The sequence below is a fragment of the Homalodisca vitripennis genome, chromosome 2 (assembly GCF_021130785.1).
Source record: "Homalodisca vitripennis isolate AUS2020 chromosome 2, UT_GWSS_2.1, whole genome shotgun sequence".
In the NCBI taxonomy this organism is placed as follows: Eukaryota; Metazoa; Arthropoda; class Insecta; order Hemiptera; family Cicadellidae; genus Homalodisca; species Homalodisca vitripennis.
In genome coordinates, this window is record NC_060208.1 from 189,918,645 (window position 1) to 189,940,499 (window position 21,855).

At 32.6% G+C, this 21,855-nt stretch overlaps 1 protein-coding gene across 1 annotated transcript in view; it reads right to left on the reverse strand.

Annotated features, from left to right (window-relative positions):
• The window catches only part of LOC124353382 (paired box pox-neuro protein), a 38,568-nt gene extending 17,890 nt beyond the window's left edge, over positions 1 to 20,678 (reverse strand). Inside the window, exon 1 of the mRNA XM_046803226.1 lies at positions 20,625 to 20,678. Coding sequence (XP_046659182.1) covers positions 20,625 to 20,637 — 13 coding nt within the window. The 5' untranslated portion in view covers positions 20,638 to 20,678. The remainder of the gene's footprint in view (positions 1 to 20,624) is intronic.
• Positions 20,679 to 21,855: the final 1,177 nt, after the last annotated feature.

The window sequence follows — 21,855 nt, forward strand, 5'->3', positions numbered from 1 at the left end:
ACGCAATTAAATTAAATGTTGATGATGATGACAAAATTCAATATTTTTACTTAAAAAACAAGGGGCTATTTGAATGGCCCCTTAACAATCTTCATCCTGACACTGTTTTTATCAATGAATCTGGACTTTATTCTTTAATTTTGAGATCACATAAAAAAGAGGCAAAAATCTTCAAAAATTGGGTTACAAAAGAAGTTTTGCCAAATATTCGTAAATTTGGTCAGTACAAACTTGAAAACAAGATTAAATATTTAGAGGACGAAGTTAAACACTTGCAAATTAAAGATGAAATAAAAACGGAAATAATCGCAAAACAAAGTGTAAAAATTGACTTAATGAAACCAGAACTTGTTTGTAAAAATTTTGATAAGAAAAAACACCATGTTTTTGTATTAATTAAGAAGAATCACATGTGGGAATATCCTTATTACGTTATCAGAGCTCAAAAGAGAGAAATACCGAAAAGATTGAAAGAACTTGAAATTGATTACCCAGAAATGGAAATTTTATTAAGACATGGAGATCCAAATAGTATAAATCTCTACAACCAAATGAAAGAATCTTTGAATATTTTATACAACGGAAATCATTTTACTACAAATATGGCAGAATCTCGACTGATTTATAGAATATCTAAATTACACGATGAAAATGTTTCTAAATTTTACTAAAAACTCTCGATTTATTATATTTTGTTTGTAAATGTTTAGCATAACTAGGTAACCATCGTAGAATTTTTTTTTTTCATATTCACAAGGCATTTCGTTTTTATAACTTTCGCTGAAAATTTTTTTAGCACAATCTTTGCAAAAAGCATCTTTTCTATCTTTACTATACTGCCAGTTATTAAATTCAGAAATATTTTTAATTTCTTTACAAAAGTAACACTTTTTCTCTTCTAAAGTTAATTTGTTCATTTTATCATATAATTCCTTACAATAACAGTCTTTTCTATTCTCTTCTTGACACTTTGTACATTTCTTTTGAGACTCCATTTAAATAGAAAAAATTATTACACGATGAAAATGTTAAACTCTTGACTTATGATATTTGGTTTGTAAATGTTTTTCATAGTTATTTAACCATTTTATAATTCTTCCACATTCACAATGAGTATCTTCATAATATAATCTATGAAGATTCTTCTTTACACAATCTTTACAATATGAGTCTTTCTTATCTCTACTATAGTGATCACTATTAAACTCTGAAATTTTTTTAGTTTCTTTACATTTAAGACATTCTTTATCTTCCAAAGTTAATTTTTCTATTTTATCATATAATTCTTTATGATATTCCCTTTCACAATCTTTGCAATTATAATGCATTCCATCTTTCCTATTTTTATCTTTATAAAATTCATTTAAATCTTTAAATTCTTTGCACTTTGTACATTTCTTTTGATGCGCCATTTATATAGAAAAAATTACAGCTTTGACTTTCTCAATTCATATTCATAGAAATTTCCGGTTATTTCTTCATTATTTAAATCTTTTATACTATAAGTTACAGGATCTGTGTTATTAATTTGATAAATCACAAAGATTTCTCTTGACCAATTGTTCTTATATTTGTTCGAAAATGTTTGTTTTTTACTAACAATTCTTACATGATCATTGACTTTAAATTTAGTTTTCGTGTGAATTTCAGGTGGAACATACTTGAAAACGGTCTCTAATAACTCCTTTTCTGCATCCTTATCTACGTCTTTCGGTTTCATTTTGATTGTGCTGTGAACTGTATCGTTATAATTGTTTACGATTTTTTGAAGAATATCGATCCATTTAAAGTTTTTATTAATCTCAAAAATTACTTTCATTCTCTCATTTTGAGTTCTGTTATATCTCTCTACAATACTTGATTTCTCTTCGTTTTCAGTATGATAAATCTTAATGTTGTATTTCCTCAAAACATCGTTAAATTCTTTATTTTTAAACTCTAAACCCTTATCTGTATGAAGTAGGTTAGGAGGTTTGTGATTGATCCTTATGGCATCTTTTACTATATCTTCGAAAGCTTTTGAAATATCCTTGCCGTTTTTTCTTTTGATAGCTCTTGACCAAGCATATTTTGAGAAAGTATCAATAACATTTAACATATACTTAAATCCATCATTTTGATCTGAATAGTTAGACATTATAACTAAATCTGCTGCCCATAAATCGTCAATTCCTAATGTTATAATTTTTCTCTTTTTAAACTTTTTTCGTACTGGTGCATGAATTTCTCGAGCTTCAATCTCTATCTCATCTTTAGTCTTCAATTCTTGCTTAACAGGTTTTGGATTTGGATTCTTTATAAACTTACTCTTGTTTGTCTTACATTTTGAACATTTTGCAGCAATTCTATACAATCCATTTTGAGTTTGAACGATTTTTGAATCTATATTTTTCGTTTTCTTTTTACACTTGTGACAGTGAATTAAATCATCTTCCATTTACATATCAAAGTTTCCAAGTTTATTTAATTCGTCTAATATATCAGATTTTGCTTCATTTTTATAGCCATACGGTACTGTATCAATCTTATTTTCTAGGACAATTCTCTTATCATCTTTAGCGTTCAGTGCCAGCTTGTTTATGGTAACAGTGTACAACTCATGTTTATAACTTTTGATGACTGTCATCTCCCTAAATTCTTCTTTATCTTCGAACAAACATCTCTTCAAGTTTTCGATATTTATTGTTTTATTTACAACGCTTCTCTTAATTCCTTTACACCTAACTGGGTTTTTATCTAGATATTTGTACAGGTACATCTTAGACCTTAAACCACAAAATTCTTCTAAAACTTCGCTATTTAACTCATCTTTGAATTTCCCTATTACCTTCTTATTTTTAGTAGTGAAACATTCATGATCTTTTGGATAATCACTTGTATCAAAGTCATCTATATTTTCTTTAATAATTTTAAAAGGATCTCGTTTCAATTCTAGAAAATAACTGTCTGTATCCATGTAACACAGATTCAAATCTGGATCAAACTTCTTTAATTTGTTGTAATAAAACTCGTACATTAGCAATTTTGAGAGGTCGAGAACTGAAAATCCTATGTAAATCGGTTTGTTAAATTTAACCTTTTGTTTGTACATGTGACTCGCTATACAGTTGTCGTCAAAGATGTTAAAGCATTTGAAATTTGTTTTCTTAGCTTGTTTCATTGAAAATTCTTCATTTCCAAGCTTAATATCACATCTGTTTCTCACATTTTCCATAGATTTTCCAAAAACTGAGTTGTTCATCAGCTTATAAAAGTCCTTTTCAAAGTCGCTTGTAGCTTTGGTTTTCATGTTTGTGTTAAAATCAATGTATTCTTTCATAAAAGGCTTCTGATCGAATGCAATAACTCTATTCACATGTTTCAAAATCATACCTTGTTCCAAATAGAACTTCAAATTTCTCGAATGAACAACGTATTCAGTTTTATCCAGTAGAGTTGTGCAAAGTTTGTTTTTAAAATGTTCTGGAGCAAGAGGTAAATCCTTGTGATGTTCGTGTAAATTTGTTGGATATCCAAGATCGACTTCGAGAATATAGCCATAATCTTCGTCGCCAGTGAGTTCTAAAATTGTTTCTTGCCACTCTTCTTTTGTATACGTTTTAGGATCCATCCACTTGATATCACTAAACGGCAGTTTTTGCATAAGACCATACCCATAAAGGTTGTTTGCATCGAGATAGAGTAAATAGTTTTCGGGCTTTGTCTTATCAAAATCTTTTAAATATTTGTTATTTGCTTTCACATATCGTTTAATACACTGAGAAATGCCTCCGCGAATACCTTTTTCGATCATCAAATACATATTATAATCACTAATTAATTGTAATTCTATCTTCGTTAATTTTAACATAGCATCCCATGCAAGACTGGGAGCTGTTAGATAGTGTGCTGGATCAAGCTTATAGCAATTCAAACAAATATTCCTAAAATTTTCAAAGATATCAGCGAGCAATAGAACATCTTGAATGTTATAGAGATCAGAGTAATTTCCTAGATTTTTCTCTTTTAATTTGTTCCAAACATTTAAGTAGTGTTGAAAATCTTTCTCAGATATGCTCTCATCTGTCAAAAGTGAATAGAAATCTTGAATTCTCAATTCTTCTGTGTAATCAAGTTTTTCAATACTGTCGATAAATTCATAGGGAAATATTCCTTTTCCAGATAGAATTTTAAAGATTTCTTCTTCGTCATTTGGTTGTCTTTTTAGAATTTCATTCAATATTCTTCCATCCTGTATAAAATGATTTGTATGTTTGAAGTCTTCTTTCTTGAGGTTTTTAGCTAACTTTTCAATAGACGAGGCCATGAATCTAAATGTGTCCACGAAAGAGAATTTTATGAACTTTCTAGGTTTGTCACCATCAAACTCATACCCGTATCCAGAATTTACAGAATAATTTATATATTTTTCATCGGTGTTTGCGATCAAATCAACATTTCCATATTGCTTAGCCAATTCTTTTATGTACAAATGAGTATCGTAATTTGACATATTGTGACAGAAAACGGGAATATTCTGAGGAAATTTCAAATTTAGATTACAAATTCTATGAGCTGCTCCTCGAAACTTTCCAGTCAAATGACAATGATCTCTACATTTCTTGTACGTATCATCGTACCAATCATCTGGCATAAAACCTAAAGTTTTTTCTGTATCTTGATACGATATTTCTTCACAAATGTGGCAAAGACTAGAATTTTGGTACGCTAATTCTTCTTCTTCGGTCAATTTCATAGGTATTTTATTCTTAGAATTATACTTTTTAGCTATGTATTTCGATAATTTATTAAGTTCTTCAAACAATTTTGCAGGAACATTAGGCAAATCGTCTTCATTTTTTGCTCTATAACATATAGGTTTGTACATGCGATTGGTCACATTTGACACTAAATATAGAGTAAAACCATAAGGAATATGCTTCTGAATCTTGGTTGTAGTCGATCTTTGTGGATTGTTCTTGCATGTCGGAATTTTTTCTAATATGCTCTCAAAATCCATATAAATAACGTAAGGATGAGAAAATTTCTTTTGATAATTAGTAAATGTTGTTGTTTGACCTGGAAATGGCATAATTGGTTTACAAACTTCATGTTGCTTGCAAATTTCTAAATGATCTGTTAAATCTCCAGATTTGTAGAAATGGCTTAAACATCTCCTACATAGAAATTTCCTTTGTTCATGTTTAGATAGCTGAGAACTAACTAATCTATTTAAATCAGTTATCAAAACAAAATGAGATTTGTCTTCTTGTTTTACATACAGTAGATCAATATTTAATTCTGCATCATATTTTTCAGAAATTTGTAACGGAACAACCTTAATACTTTCATCAAAACTGTAGACATTGATAGACATTTTTGGATATTTGTACTTGGAATTGTAACTTCGTTTCTCAAATAATTGTATATCTTTTAAGGACATTGGATACTCGAAACCTGAAAATATCTCGTCATTTACAAATTTTTCATATTGTTTTGATCTTTCGCAGTCTCTTTCGGGTTTTTCAATAGCACATCGGATAGAATAAATAAAGCAATAATCATCTTTATTTTTGATATTTATACAAGCTTTTTTATCTTTGATTTTCTTTGGCAAATCGATATATGATCCTGCGTTCATCATTTCGTGTTTGTTAAGGCTCAAAACTAGTTGTTTGCAGCTTTTAAATGTCCATCCAGAACCCTTATTTGGATGATTTGTCTGTTCTCGATGTGTTAATTTATTAAATTGCTTAGTAATAAAGTCGTTTACGTCAAATATTTCGTCTGATTTTATAGTAAAGTACATTGGACACGTTTGTGTTTCACCGTTCACTAAAGTTCGTTCGTATTCGCATTCTAAAGATAAATAACCTTTCATATTTTTAACGGTTTCTTGAAATTTTTCTATTAAACTTTTAATCTCTGGCCTCATAATTGATAGATATTTGTAAATTGACATGAACTTATCGTTTAAATTCGTTAAAATGTATTGCTTGAAAAGACCGTGTATTGAGGATAAAACTTCTACATCAATGATATTTTTAGGTTTTTCGTTAAGAGTTTTATCAATTTCTTCGATCATTTCAGACTTAGTTTTATCGTTTGTTTCTAAGGACAATTTTTCAGCGATTGATTGAATTTTTTCATCATTAAATAGATTGAGATCTTTTTTATCTTCCTTAAAGCTTTTCTTTAATTCACGCAATTTTTCTATATTGTACATCTTTTCGTGACCATCGATTTGATTCTCTTTAGCCCAAGTCCTCAAATAATTTAGTTCTTTTTCATAAATATCTTTATTTTTCAGATGATTCTTCGAATTATAATGCCGAGTATAGTGATGTTCAAAAACATCTTTTTTGCAGTATGGGCACTCTATCTTTTTCCGCTCCATATTTAAAGAGCAAAAATTTGTAAACTAAAATTTTGAGAAGTAGTGATTTTTGACACAAATCAGCACAATTTCTGGTCAAATGTTTTCAGATTGTTCTATTTAAAGAGCAAAAATTTGTAAAATTAAATTTTGAGAAGTAGTGATTTTTGACACAAATCAGCACAATTTCTGGTCAAATGTTTTCAGATTGTTCTATTTAAAGAGCAAAAATTTGTAAAATTAAATTTTGAGAAGTAGTGATTTTTGACACAAATCAGCACAATTTCTGGTCAAATGTTTTCAGATTGTTCTATTTATTATAGAAAAATCTTTTAACTAAATTTAGTTAAAAGATTTTTCTATAATAAATGGCGGCGCTGTTACAAGAGTTGAATAAGGTTGGTGAACTAAGATTCAAAGAATATAAGAAATTAGTGGAATTGGAAGAAAAAAAGAGATATAGAATCTTGAATTTGGAGAAAATGAAAGATAAGTTCGGGATGACAATAATTGCCGAGTTGGAAGATTGTAAAGTACACTTACCGAACAGATTTTTGACTGTTTTGGATGAAAAAAAGATTAAAGAATTAAACAAAAATGAAAAATTACACTTGATTGTTACTGGAAAAAAGACTATTAAAGATAAAGACTGTGTTACAATTAACTTTGTAGAATAAAGATTTTTTATTAAGATTTCTGGATTTTTTCATTAAAACAGCTTATAAATGTAGAAGCAAACATTGAACAGTAAAACAGCTAAAGATTCGGTTATTTAACATTCGTGCTTTCCTGTTAGATTTCTTAGATTTGTTTATTGTTCAATGGACAGTATTTTACATTGATTTTCTGACTGTCCCAAAAGTGCGCCAGAACCGCCATATTCATATCTACTTATATATATATATATATATATATATATATATATATATATTATATATATATATATATATATATATATTTCTTGTGTTCGTGTGTATGTGACTTGTATGGTTTTCGTTGATACATCTTCTTGATCAGAGCACAAGACAAACACCACAATAATACTGGAAATAACTTAGACAGAAAATTAATTTTAACAGACCGAATTTGATTCTTTATAACCTAATTAGTGTATAGAAATTCATCCATATAAATTAATTGTACTGAATAACTTATCAACACGTAGCAAAAACCACGAAAGGTAGAGGCAAGAAATATGGTACCTTCCTTCATAATGTGCCCAAGAGGCTCACTAAGGAACGACTATAAATTATATCAGGATTATTTAGAATGTGATAGAAAAAGAATACGTGAATATAGTGTACTGTTTTTCAACAGGAAATTGCGAGTGAAGCCGCGGGCAACTGCTAGTAACATTATATTAATATAGCAAGTACAAAATATTTGCAAGCTGACATTTTGTTTTGTAAAATGTTTTCAGCAAATTTTACTTATTTTGGGTTAGGTTATTCAAGTAAGTGCGGAATAACCTCGATTCTACTGAGAATAAGAATGCAAATACAGCAATTATTACCCTGAGAAACGTGGTTATTAAAGTAGGCTCGGAGGCGCCCAAACCACCACTTACTAACACCTGGATCTTTTGTGTGTTCGTTCACATGATCTTCAGGTACACAACCTGAGGTTAAAAATTGATTTCGAGGAGTGTCATGCTGTTCCCTACTTGTCTAATTACTACACTACTGATGTTGGTTGTAAAACAAATAATATATTCACTTTGTCTTTGGGAGTAAGAAATAGTTTATCTCGTTTCTATTTCAAATTATATAGAACACAAACTGTTTTCTTAATTCATATTCAATTATCTTTCAATCTTTCAATTGAATGCGGGTATAGTTCACGTATTTATTTACTTTCTAATATAATTGTTAATTGTAGAACGCTGAATGAAAACAAATAAAACAAACAAATTTTTGCTGTTTTTAAAAATAACAAATAAAAGAGTTGGTAAATATTCGAAACTATAATATAATAATATTTATTAGTAACCCCCCGATAAGATTGTTCAATAATGTTCTATAGCACTAAAAATAATTAAAATTCGAAACGAATACTAGTCACACACGGTACGTAACTATATCATATAGCCCATACGGAGCCTTGAAAATCTTTTTTTTTTTGGGGGGGGAGGGACTGAGTATATTGTATATAACATCTGTATCTGGTGAAGAAAAACGTAGCATATTTACATTCGTTTAATGTATAGTGAATTAGGTTATAATCTTGAAATCTTGGACGCTTTTGTGTGAACCAGAATCACAAGATACTGAATAAATAGGTTTTATGGAATACTCTACAGACATGACTGCCCGTAACTACACAATAGATTACTAGAGGTTATAACCTCCAAAATGCCATGTTTTATATTTCTGTGTTAGTTAAAAACAAATGAACGAATATTCACATTTGAAAACGCATAATGTCCAATGTAAAGTACTAATATAGCATTCCAGGTGTAAAAATGCTTGTAATTTTAATGCTATAGATATATTTTAGCTAGGCTTTAAAATTGCTACGAACTAACAACGTAATCTTGATAATTGCACCTTTAGCTTTATAATATAAGACAGTATTGATAATCTTTTTTAAAGAATGCTTTTTTAAATAGATGAGTCAGTTTGAAGGTACTAGCTCCTAGTGGGAAAAAGTAAAATTACGCTTTGGGGTGATTCCGTATTTTGCTGTCATTTGTAAGAAGAGCAGCAAAAACCAAATTGAAAAAAGTAGACTTTCTTCCTCCCAACTGATTTGCCATAGAATGCCTTCTTAATTTGTGCTAATAAGGTATGACCTCTAAATATTTAAGTAATGCCATCTAAATCGTAATCAGATGCGGATATAAATAATAATATTGTAACTGTTCCGGGAATGTTGCTGTAAGAAGTTGTCCGATGCAATTTAAATTCCTTAGTAAACTGGGCAGATAGAGTTTATATTGCAGCTAGCTCTCTGGTAAATGACTAAATAACTCGTTATACAAAAATAACATTGGACAGAAGCTGAATGAGGACCGAATTCTCTCGAGCACGCAACCAATGCCTCCAGTAAACACCAACTGGGATATTAACAGCTTATAAAATGCGAGCAGTTTTATTCGCCGGTCCACTAGCTCACTTCAATTAAGCAATTATATAAAGATTAAAGGAGGCGCGTGGCAGTTACAGGATGGCTGTGGCGGGGAGACCTCCCAGTCGGAGCAGGTGGGAGAGCGGACCTCATTTTGTCTGCCGTCAAGTTGTTTTTGGGGATCCGTCTGATAGTGTCCGATAAGGGCTGCGATGTAGATAAGTGACAATCGCTAAAATAAGTCAAGGAGACCTATAGAGGACTTCTAGAGCATCAGTACTACGAAATTGTACTATTTCTAAGAAATCTTAAAAAATATGCTCTGGTCATTTTCTCTAGTTCAAATGTGATATAGTACAGGGTGTGGTTGAGTTTTGGAGTGAAATCCTTTTCTTTGTACTTCTTTAAAGCCATTATCAAACCTCTTATCTGCAATCTGAGATATGAAAGTGATATGGCTAGAGAAAACCCCGTAATAAACGGAAATACAGTACCTGCCTGCCTGTCTTTGTGTGAAGATACTTAAGAACAGGCTAAGTAACATTGAAAGACTCTTTCTTGTGGAACCTCTCTGATTTCTCCTCATAGCTTACAGAATCGTGCTTAATGAGGCTAATATTTACTTTCATTTCATGGTAAAATAGCGTATTAAATTCGTACCTCATTTTCCGTACTATGTCACTCTGGAAATCTGCACTCCTAGGAACAGTAACACAAGCGTTTAACATAACCCATCCCCCTTCACCTTACGCTGCTAGTACAATACTGTACAGTACGGTATGTTCCAAATAAACTTTAGACATAATTTGTCACTTTGAAATTGCCACCCCTAGGCAGAGTTAGGCCTACCAAATTGGTGTCTAGACGACATGCCAAGCCTCTTGGAGCACATTTGGAATTGTATTTCAAGTGATATTTGCGAGACGTAAAAATGAAGCTATCATAAGCACCACGGTATACCTGTAAGTCAAGGTCTTTAAAATTGTGGTGGCTACTATTTTGAGAACATTATCCGAGTTGAAGACTGAGAATGAGAATCAACGAGTCATTTCTTTCGTTTTGTTGTTTACGAAATCGAAAAGATGTCTTCAGACAACTCCGTATCTGGTGAAGTAGGCAAATGAAGTAGGCGAATAAATGTCTTGTCCTAGCAGGCGAAATTAAGAAAACCAAGGAGCAACTCCTACGAGAGCATCTTAGGTGTTTATTTCTCAGATATATTTTTCTGGAGAGCGACGTCACTTCATCGTGGACTTCCAAGATCGAGTCAGGCCGATGAAAGTACACACAAAATTCGCTGATCAATGGATCAATGATACTAGATGACTAAGCCTCTTCAACTTCTGGAGCGCTTGAAAAAATACCGATCAAGTATCCTTTATTGTCCGTATCAAAGATGTGTGCATAGTAAGGTAACATTAGAAAAGGCATTCGAATGTTGGAACACTATATTAATGCTATAAAAACGCCTAAAAAGTGGGTTTTTGATTCTGGCTTTTACGTATTTTATCATAAATGACACAGTGCGCGGCAGCAGCGAACCTTGTATAAGTCATACTCCTTTGTTATTCTAAATGTATCTTTAATCTCTTAGGGATGGAATGTCTTTACAAGAAAATATGGAGAACGACTATTAACTAAGTACCTCTAGGATAAACGGTTTATCAAAGCACTTAAAATTGAACTGTGAGTTTCAAGTTAAAAACAGAACGATTGCCACTGCCTCAGCACGATGGAGTTGTTCCATTTGGCCCGCGAGTAAATCTAACAAGAATACGCGTGACAAGAAGAAGCCTACATTTGAATGTCCTGTATGGACCAGATGTCGTCATAACAAGTTGACATCAATCTCATGGGACGTTATGATGCTGCATGGACAAAGTTATTGCAGCGTTAGGCTGGCTAGACTGTAGACAACAATTGTGGAGGACAAGAACATTGGTTTCTTATCGTGCACTATAATGTAACGAAGGATTTCGTCAACTTTCGGTGATGAGGTTGGGACTACCTTTTCAGCTTCTCAGTAGAATCACCACAAACATTCTCTGAGGAAACGATACTTTTCTTTTCAGATGGAACGAATTAAAGCCTTGCATATGGAGCTCTGAGGGATCAAGCACTCCGTCAATACAGAGCATGTGTGAGAATACAGTGAACAAAAACTGCTATCTACATATCACTCAGTAGCATAAGATCTCGTTATATAGGTTTTAAGCGTATTGTATGCATGATAACGTGAAAGCTACAATTTTACCCAGCAGCAGAAAAACATATAGTCAAATACATTTTATTGTGTGAATGACGTTTTAGCTTCACATCAACCAGCAACAAAAAATGATATCGTTTAATAGCATTTATCGTGGGAATTATTACTTGTTCGCTACAAATCATCCTGAATCAGAGAAAGATATCGTTATATAGATTATATATAGTGAGAATTATTACACCTTAGCTACAAATCATCCAGCAGAAGAAAAACGTATCGTTATATAGATTTAATTACATGAATGATTGCTTGTTAACCACGGATCTCCCAGCAGCAGAAAAACGTATCGTTATACAGATTTTATTATATAATTGATGACTTGTCAGCTACGGATTACCCAGTAGCAGACAAACGTATCGTTATACAGATTTTGTGGTGTGAATGATTACTTGTTAGCTACGAATCACTCAGCAGCAGAAATACTTATCGTTATATAGATTGTATTATGTGAATGATTACTTGTTAGCTATGAATCACTCAGCAGCAGAAATACTTATCGTTATATAGATTGTATTATGTGAATGATTACTTGTTAGCTACAAATCACTCAGCAGCAGAAATACTTAACGTTATATAGATTGTACTATGTGAATGATTATTTGTTAGCTTCGAATCACTTAGCAGCAGAAATACTTAACGTTATATAGATTGTACTATGTGAATGATTATTTGTTAGCTTCGAATCACCCAGGAGCTGAAAAAGATCTCGTTAAACCGATTTGATGCTGTGTATATTACTTGTTGGCACCACAGTACTTTGTACTTGCACCTGTTGTTGCCTTGTCCAGATCCGGCTACTGCACAACGCACTCGACACCACGCGCACGTCCCTGTTCCCTGCACTAATTGAGTCACTGGAGAGCAAAAACTCGCGTAACGAGCCCGGGGAATGTCGAGTACTAGCCGCCAATTACAGCTCCGACCCCCCGCTCGGTAATTGCCACCGCGGATCATTTATTGTCGGTCTTCTCACAGTTCCTAAATTCAATCCTCTATCATTCAATTATATTAAGAGAAAAACTGGTCGAGCCGAATTTAAACCGGAAAGATGAGAGGGTTCGGTACATCTCGGCCACATCAGTGGTCTCTAAATTAGAGGAAGCGGCGTGCGCAGTTCTGCGGAAAGATCATAAGGTGCTTATGAAATTAATTAAAACCTTAAATTTTTTTAATTCTTGTCACTCATGCTGTCATACAAGTAACCTTTCCTTAACGTGCTTATGCTAATTTTATTAATTACTTTTCCTTGTCCTCATCCAGCACTTAGTTCAATTGAGTTCAAATTTCTTATTGGCTGAGCGTTGGCAAAGCTTACCACTCGAATGGCTGGAAATATTCAATTTCACTGTTTGTTTGTCTGCACGATATCTCTGGAATGAACTGATCAATAGACTTGAACTTTTGCATGTAGCTTCATTTCTATATAGACTAGGTAAACCCAGAGTTTGATGATGATGTAAGTTTGGGATTGGGCGAAGCGTTAGCGAACATGTTTACATTCTTTGTTTGAAGTTTGCTTTTGACGATGGAAAGAATCTGAAGTAAACAGGAATTTCCGGACATTCTCCATCGTTTAATTATACAAAAAATCAGTAACACTACGTCGTAGGCGGTTATTCGGCGAATGCAGACCTATTGTGACCTATATTCTGTAGTTCAGTTTTAATAATTAGTGTTGTGTTTAGTTTTTTATGTATGTTTTAGAGTTAGTGAAGACGACACACAACATGGTGGTTGTGATTCCTGACTTGGGTGTCATAAAAGGTCTAGTATGATTTGTTTATTTTAACCTAGTTTGAAATTATGTGTTAGGTTAGTTATTTACCTGAAGAAGAAATCAGATTACAGATCTCGAAACGTAGTGTTACTGATGTTTTTGTATCACTGAACGATAGCAAATGTCCGGAAAAAATCAAGTTTCCTTCATTTTTACATTGTTCTTACGGGGTATCCATGATGGCAACGAGGAAATCCCAGGATAAATAAATGTTTAAAACTGTAAGACATTTTAACTTGTGACTTAGTAACACGTGTAACTAACTAACCCTAACACTATCACTCTGAGACTTTCCTTATTTAAACAATGCTATGAAACCAATCTGGGTGAATACAGTTTTGCATAAAACCTTGTAGATATAAAACCTAAATATTGAATTCGTCATAAAAGGATAGCTTGTAACTTATAAATTGACAAAAATAGTATTAGCTTAGAAAACAAATTTTAGCATTCTTTCTAAAAAAATTATAATCTTATGTTCAAAAAATAGAAGACACATAACTACACTATTTTTGTACCATTTTATATGTTCTGTTATGAATTTTTAAGTTACGATAATATAAGCTAAAGTTATCCGTTCAAAACAAAACAAGTGACAAAAGTGCAGTTGGAAATAAATCAAGCATTAGGTATACCCTAAAGATGTATAAGAACTATTGAACGGTTGGTTTGACGGGAGGCGTAATGGGAAGCTTTACTGGAGAAAATGCAACGTCAGCTGACTGAGGACAGTCAAGTTAGGTACTAAATACAAATAACAGTAAGTAGTCCCTTAATAAGGGCCGTATCCGAGATTTCCTTTGGTGGGCCAAACCTTTGATATTATACATTTCATCGGTAAGATGAAGCGTATTTCGATCTCTTCCTGTTTAAAAAATTTGTTCTGAAAACGTAGATAGCAATTTCAAATCAATAATTAGGTAATTGTGCTTTATTAAATTAATGTATGTAATGTAATGTAATTAATAATACTTTTTACATGTTTCCCTCCCTGAGATTGCTGATGGCTGAGTGAGGTCGGACTTTGGATCTGAGGTAGAGATAGCACGGGTTTAAATCCTGTCTGTGGCCTTAGCACTTATCATCAATACCATCGACCTTGTACTGTATCGACTCTCCTCCTTATTCTGCGTGATGAGTTTCTCGCACAGGCCAGTGGTTCATGAGCATATATGGACAAAATATGGCTTAAAAGAGCTTCTTCTTAAAAAGAAGAATACAAAGAAAGGAAAATATTATAACCTAACCTGATCAATGACATGTTTCATTCTCTTTTCTTATTAATAAACTCGTAAGAGTGGGATTTTCGCCTAGAAATCCTTCAGATTTGGTACCTGGAGTTCCTGAGCCTAAACGCAAGCAATATAATATTAAACGGTCAGGCTACAGACTGTAACAGGTTCCGGGGTTTATCTCTAAAAATGTATTTAATTTGCACACACTCTCAATTATATTATACACAATTATTACAAAGAAAGGGTTCTTAACAATCAAATTACGAGAAAACATTATATTACTATAACGATTATTTGCGCTGAACTCGTAAGTGAAACCGTTGCAACTCTCTCAGGGAGTTTCAGTAAAGTCGTGTTTAAAAGTAAATTAAAAACAATATTTTCGTAGTTAATGAAACTATTGTTACTGAACTCAGGTTTCAGTATAATTACACAAACCTTAATCACGATTGTTGTTTTGCACCCGGCAGAATATTAAAATATTAGAAGAAATATAAATAGACAAAATCATTAATTTTGTTGCTACAATTGAACAAGCCCAACGAATTGAATACATCAAGAATCAAGATGTTTTTATTGTCTTTAAACCCAAACGGTGTAATTACACCGTTTGGGTCAATTGACAAAGTCATAGGCTTATAATTATTTTATTCATATTTACTAACAATTACAATTATATATTGTTTAACATATAATATAGTTACAAATTAACAATAAAATATTACAAAATAACAAAATAACAATGGCCTAATTAAAATATATTATAAACATTGTTCTACAGATACACATTTAGACAAGACAACAAAGTGATTTTTGATTAAAATACTAATACTAAAATAAAATGTAAAATAACAACAAAGACATATAACAGCTATTAAAATAAGACAAACACATAATTAAAAGTTCAGACGTTAAAAACGTAATGTACTAATATCACAGGCCAAAAATTTGTCAATGGAGTAAAAAATATTATCCTTCAACCATCTATCTATTAAATTTTTGAACTGTTTCAAGAGCACATCCCATGCATTTTTAGGCAGTTTATTATATAATTTAATTTTTATACATCGAGCAGAAATCGCCGCTTTGAATTTAAGCTAAGCTCTTAATCTACGACACCGAAGACTGAATTTTCATATCGGCTGTCTGAGTTGATGTTTAAGAACGCCAAAAACACAATAAGTACGTTTCAATGCCAAAATGTAGAAATTCTTTCTACAAGGCTACTCAAAAAGCAAATGTTACAACATTAAAAATTACTAGTTATTTTTACACAAATTGCACAACATATGTTTTGGTTCTAAATTATTGTTCCTCGCCAATACATGTCCAGAAATGATATACCTGACATTATAAAGTACATTTGTAAAAAAGTACACCATTATTTAAATGCAAAATTGTCGAGTGCAGCAAGTCGAGCGTGAATAATGGTGTGTCTATACCCGGTATTTTTAAACAGAAGCTCAACCACAAACTGTGGTCGGTCGTTTTATTAAAGATCTCCCAAATCAAATTTAGGACAATTATGGACCAAAAATGAACCACAAACCACATGTGGCACCTGAGTCATTTACATATAGCTGCCGGCCACCACTTAGTTCCAATTTATCGTGTTCGCCAAAAAGTCCTCTGTATTAAAGCGTATAACCACATGTATTATTATAATGGAAGAGCCGGAGTTGAGTGCCGGAGGCCCACGCTCCCCATGCCTCTCGGTGTTGCTGACCATCTCTACAACCTGACCGAGTAGCGAACACCGGCTAGACGACTGGGTCACCCGGTAAAAACACATGGAATCACCTAAACCTTCACTGTTTGATTGGAGTATAGAGGCTGGGAATTTCTAGTCGAACTGTCTAAATAGCTCAACAACACAAATTACTGACCAAACCTGACTAAAATTGATATATGGAGTTCGTTAATTACATAAATGGGCATTGGGTTCCAAAAACTCACAGGAAAATATAAATTTGTTAAAAAGTTTACTTATAAGTTTTAGTGGTTTTGTACTAATTAGGTCTACATTTTTCTTACGAATCTTAACGGCTCAAATAATTTTCAAAAAAGCTTGCACTCACCAGAGCCAGAATGTGCAAAATTACTCCCAGTTTATTTGTAACGATTTAAATATTTTAAACCATATCATTAATGGTATTGGATTAAAGTAACGAATATCTTTACTGAATCTCAAAAAGGAATCTTTGCATTGAAAGGTTTCTAGTAACCTAATTTCAATCCAGAGTGAGACATCTGGGTTTGGATTGTCTTTGAGTTAAACCGTACGATTGGATACCATACTTGTCTGTCAGTGATTCTCCTTTCTAATATCCCTACTGGCATGGTGCCGTTGGACATTAGTAGAAGAAGAAGAGAATCGTGAAGAGGAAATTAATTGTGGATTAATGGGAGTGACCGTTGCACTTTTTATCAGTAACATTGACCTTGTACTGTGTCGACTCTCCCCCTTATTCTGTTTGATAAGATCCTCGCACAGGCCAGTGGCCCATGAGGACGGACAGAATAAGGCTTAAAAGGGGATCGGTCTCTCCTTAAAAAAAAAGAAAAATAATGTGTAAAATATCAAAACTAAATTCGTTTAACCGTTATACTTTTTATACGGACACAAAACCAATAGTTTTAGTTTTAGAACTTTTACCCAAAAATGAATATCCATAGCAAGACTGAAAGTCTTCAAGAGTCGTATAATATTTTGATACGGTGAAAACATTTGATACCAGCTGCGGTAGCCTAAGTACTGACCAAACAAACACTAGGTTTCCGCCAAACTGAGGAAAAAGCTTCGTTTACGATCAGCCAATAGGTCGGATTCTAGGGTGGCTGACCATTGTGACGTAAGAGGTCATGAGACCATTAGTAAGACAGTTGTGCTGGTGGCAGAAGGAGTATCTGAAGCGGGGACATCTGCAGCCAGTCATAAACTCTGGGAGCGACACAACCATCAGTTGCGGTAATTTATGACTCCATTACACCTCCGTGTAACATCTCCATTGTCGCGGGCTGTAATTTGTCAGTGTAATTGTAGCGAAATTACACAGCTACAGGCGAGACTTGAGGCACGGCACGGTGGTGTGTTTATAGCTTAGTTAGCGCGGGCCGCCGCCGTCCGTTGCCGCCGACCTGAGGGGATACACTCCTCCACCAGTGCAAGTGAAAAGTGAAATGATGATCGCTGTAAAGACTTCATTTGAAAAATAAAGAAGTTAGTGTTATTTTCTCTGATATCTTCTTTATATTCCACTCTCATAAAATATAAGTAAATTCGAGAGTTAGCTTGGTTTTCATAATCTAAGCTACTGTACACGCATGAACTGAGTTTGTCGTGCCGTACGTAGCACAACTGGACGTAGGGTAAGGATATACATATATATATATATATATATATATATATATATATATATATATATTTATATATTTATATTCTTTGCAATATATATATTGCAAAAATTTTATTCACACACAATTTTATTTAAATGGCCATGGATGGAAAAATAACGATTATAAGCAATCAAACGAGAACACAGAATTTCAAAAATATAAAATAATAAAGTTGCGACATACTTAAACAAATCCTCTACTTCAGAAAAACCTTTGAACCCAAAAACTAAATAGTTAATAAAAAGCGCGCTTGAAAAGAGACTTGAGCTAAATTTAGTGAAATTATAGTTTTAATTTGGATTTTCCTCTAACAACACGGGACACATGCAAAAAGTGAATGACGGTTATTTGTCTAACATCTGCGAGGGTTGTACTTACTTGTTCAATTGGTGGTGATATATCCGAGGCTCGACATCTAATAATATAAAATTATGCTCTTGGCTGGTCCTGGGACCCTCTTACGTACATGGAGGCTTGTTAGTTTTAATGGAATTGTAGTAATTGACGGCAAAGTAATCGAAACAAATCCGAGGTAAAATGTTGCGATGTAAAAGTTTTAGTGGGGTAAAAAACTAAATATCGAAAACTAAAATGAAAACCTATGAGTCTGTTTGAACTTATGACAGCTTCTACATTCGTTCCTGATCGAATCGTACTTAAAGAGGCCCAGTGAAACGAAAATAAGTATCATTTAATAACAATGTTAATCCTTAAATAGTTTTGTGTCCCTATATTTACCGTAGTATTCTGGAAGGTGACTAATTTTATAAGTACATTAATACGGATATACATTTCAATTGATTTGTAAAGATTGTGGTATTGAAAATCTTAAAATTTAAAATTGTTTTAATTCTCTTTTTGAACGTGTATCCAATGACAAAAATGAACATCTACAAGTGATTGGATGTGTATTGTGATATCTTTGTAATTATATATTTCTATTACGAGTATTCTACGGCTAAAGTAGGGACGACAAATCTTCCCGTTTAGCATTATCCTTATGAAGCTACATTTATGATACCACCTGTTAGGCTACTAATTTACAACTATGGTAACTGTACTATCATTTACTAACAATGACATTAATCCCAGGTGATTTTTTTTTATAGCTCTGAAGGAATATTTAGACTAAATGTTAAGTAAACACACAATACAACAATAAATAATGATTCAACAGGAAGGTATACGCCACAAGTGAAAACTCCTGGATATTCTAATTATATTTATGTGTACTTAATTTCTAAATTAAAAAATAGAAATGACAAAGAATAAACTGACTAAAATGTTTAAATGTATTTAAACGTGTAATAATTGATTACGTTTCTCTTGTTATGTCAATGCATGCGTGGTAACCTTCAACATTTGACTCTTTCTTTCTGTCTTGTAGTTTGTAACACATAGACCACTAACAAAATAGATCTTCAATTACAATCCCTATAAAATTGCATTATTTCAAAGTGTAATAGACGGATTAAGTTATCCCAACGTCGCGCTTAAGGGGTTGCTAATTCAGAGCCACGCATATTCACATATCCATCCATTGAACTAACGCTCCCTTCCCCCTGTGTTCTGAAAACTCGTGCCCCTTAAAGTAGGAAGATGCTATTTTAGTGGTGAATAAACAAGCGCCCCTAAGAGTACTACTTAACTTAGGAGTGCTTATATCAGGGGGAATTCGGAAGTTCTCCTAATTTAGCTATACCAGGAAGGTGAAAAGACCAAGATAGTGAACCCTTATTGCTGCACTAGGAAAAATATGTTATTAATATTAATTAGTTATGTAAGTTTACATAACTGAATACAATATGTACCTGGAGTACACAAATTTTGTAAAGAGATGAAGATATAATGTCTAAAATCTAATAATTCTCTTTCATCTTATATGTCAAACTTCTCACATAAGTATTATCTATTAAAATATTATGTTTACGTATATTTTAAAAACATAGGAAACCCAACACGTGTTTTGTAAAGAATAGACTTATTCCGAAGACGTTTCCTTCCCCAAGGGAAATGTTCAGCAAAGCTTGGGGATAGAAGAGTTCCGAGGGTTTGACATATCGATGGATTTTTAAATATCCTGAACAATATTGTTCACGACGGCATAACTAAATACTTGTACTAAATCAATTGAATATTTTGAACATTCCATTAAAGTATTATTGTTGCAGTGTTGTCATTCTAACAAACAATAGCATTATTTCGAGAACAGAAACCACTTTGAATTTTTTAAATTTATAAATAAATAAAAATACCTTTAATCTTGAGCGTATTTCAGCAGTACTCAGGTCAACACTAAATACTAACTAAAAGAAACAAAACTAACTAAAATTACAGTACCCACAAACTAGTTGGTATTGATTAAAATTTCTTTCATCCTATATCTCTTCCTTCATTTTATCGCCTCTGTCAATAAAACTCTAAGTAAACACTGCCATTTATATAATATCTTATATAATAGAACACATGCATGTGACAACTTGCAGTTCTCACGTGCAACAAATTTAATAAATATTCAAGGTGACCTACCTGTGTGTGGCATGAGTCCTGACCCAGATGTGTTGTCTGCAATCGCTTGATGCTTTTTCCACCTAGAAAAAACAAGTGTCACTATTATGATTTAATACATTTTTTTAGTAATTTATTGACTTTTACGAGTTAATTTTTGAGTTATAAGACCAATTTGAGAATAAAGGAATACTCCATTTTTCTAAACTGAACAATTCATTAGACCTCATAAAATGCGTTATTAAGGTCGCCAGATCCTTCTTAAAACCGCGTCGTTCTCTGTGCGTTTGTCTATCCACGCAAAACTCTTGATAGAAAGGTCTTTATATTTATCCTCTGGGCAAATATGATGGCAACGAGAAAAAAGAACAAACAAATTTTTAAATAAACTAAGCACAATTCTAAGAGATTTTTCAGTAAGTTACCAACAAATGTGGTGAAGGACTTTGACGGATTAGTACTATAAACTATTTCGTTACGTTCTACAGTGTCCAATACGAAAGCGGTTCCGGTTTGATACATGAGTAGCTTATAATGATCATCGATACCGTCTGTATATATCGAACAACATAACTACCAATCGATATCAGCTCATTTAAAAAATAAAAATAGAAGTCATTCATATATTTGAAATTTAAATAAATAATTTAATGCAGGATAACAATCCAATAAATAAAAAAGAACCATAATCATCAAACAAACAATTATAACAAGTAATTGAAAGAATCTAATTTAAATCATAAAAGAAACACAACAAAACAAACATATTGGCAGCAAGAAAAACAGGTTATCATCTTTTAATTATATTTCGCGTAGTTTTTTTTAAATCATGTTTAGTCACTATTAGACCTGATATTGTGTTACAATTGGTACAATACACTCGTATTCCAAGCTCATTGTTAAGATTATTTAACCAGTAGTGGCCGATTATATCGATGGATAGTAATATACAAGTAAACCGATATTTAAACAATGTACAGTAGTTTGTTAATATCGACAGAAAATACCGTGCAATTTATCGCACTCCACCGATTCTTTATTTCATACTTCCACCCGATTTTCATTATTCGATAATTCTTTCCATCGATTCGATAGTTTTCCAAATAAACCAATTTTTCTGTAAGCGTTGCCTTACAAAGTTAACATTTTTCTTATCCCTTACCAAAGCTATTCTCTATTTCTCTCATCAACCAAATAAATAACCAATTTGAACTGAATTGCTGCGCGGCCGTTTACCACGTCTTGGCCGGGA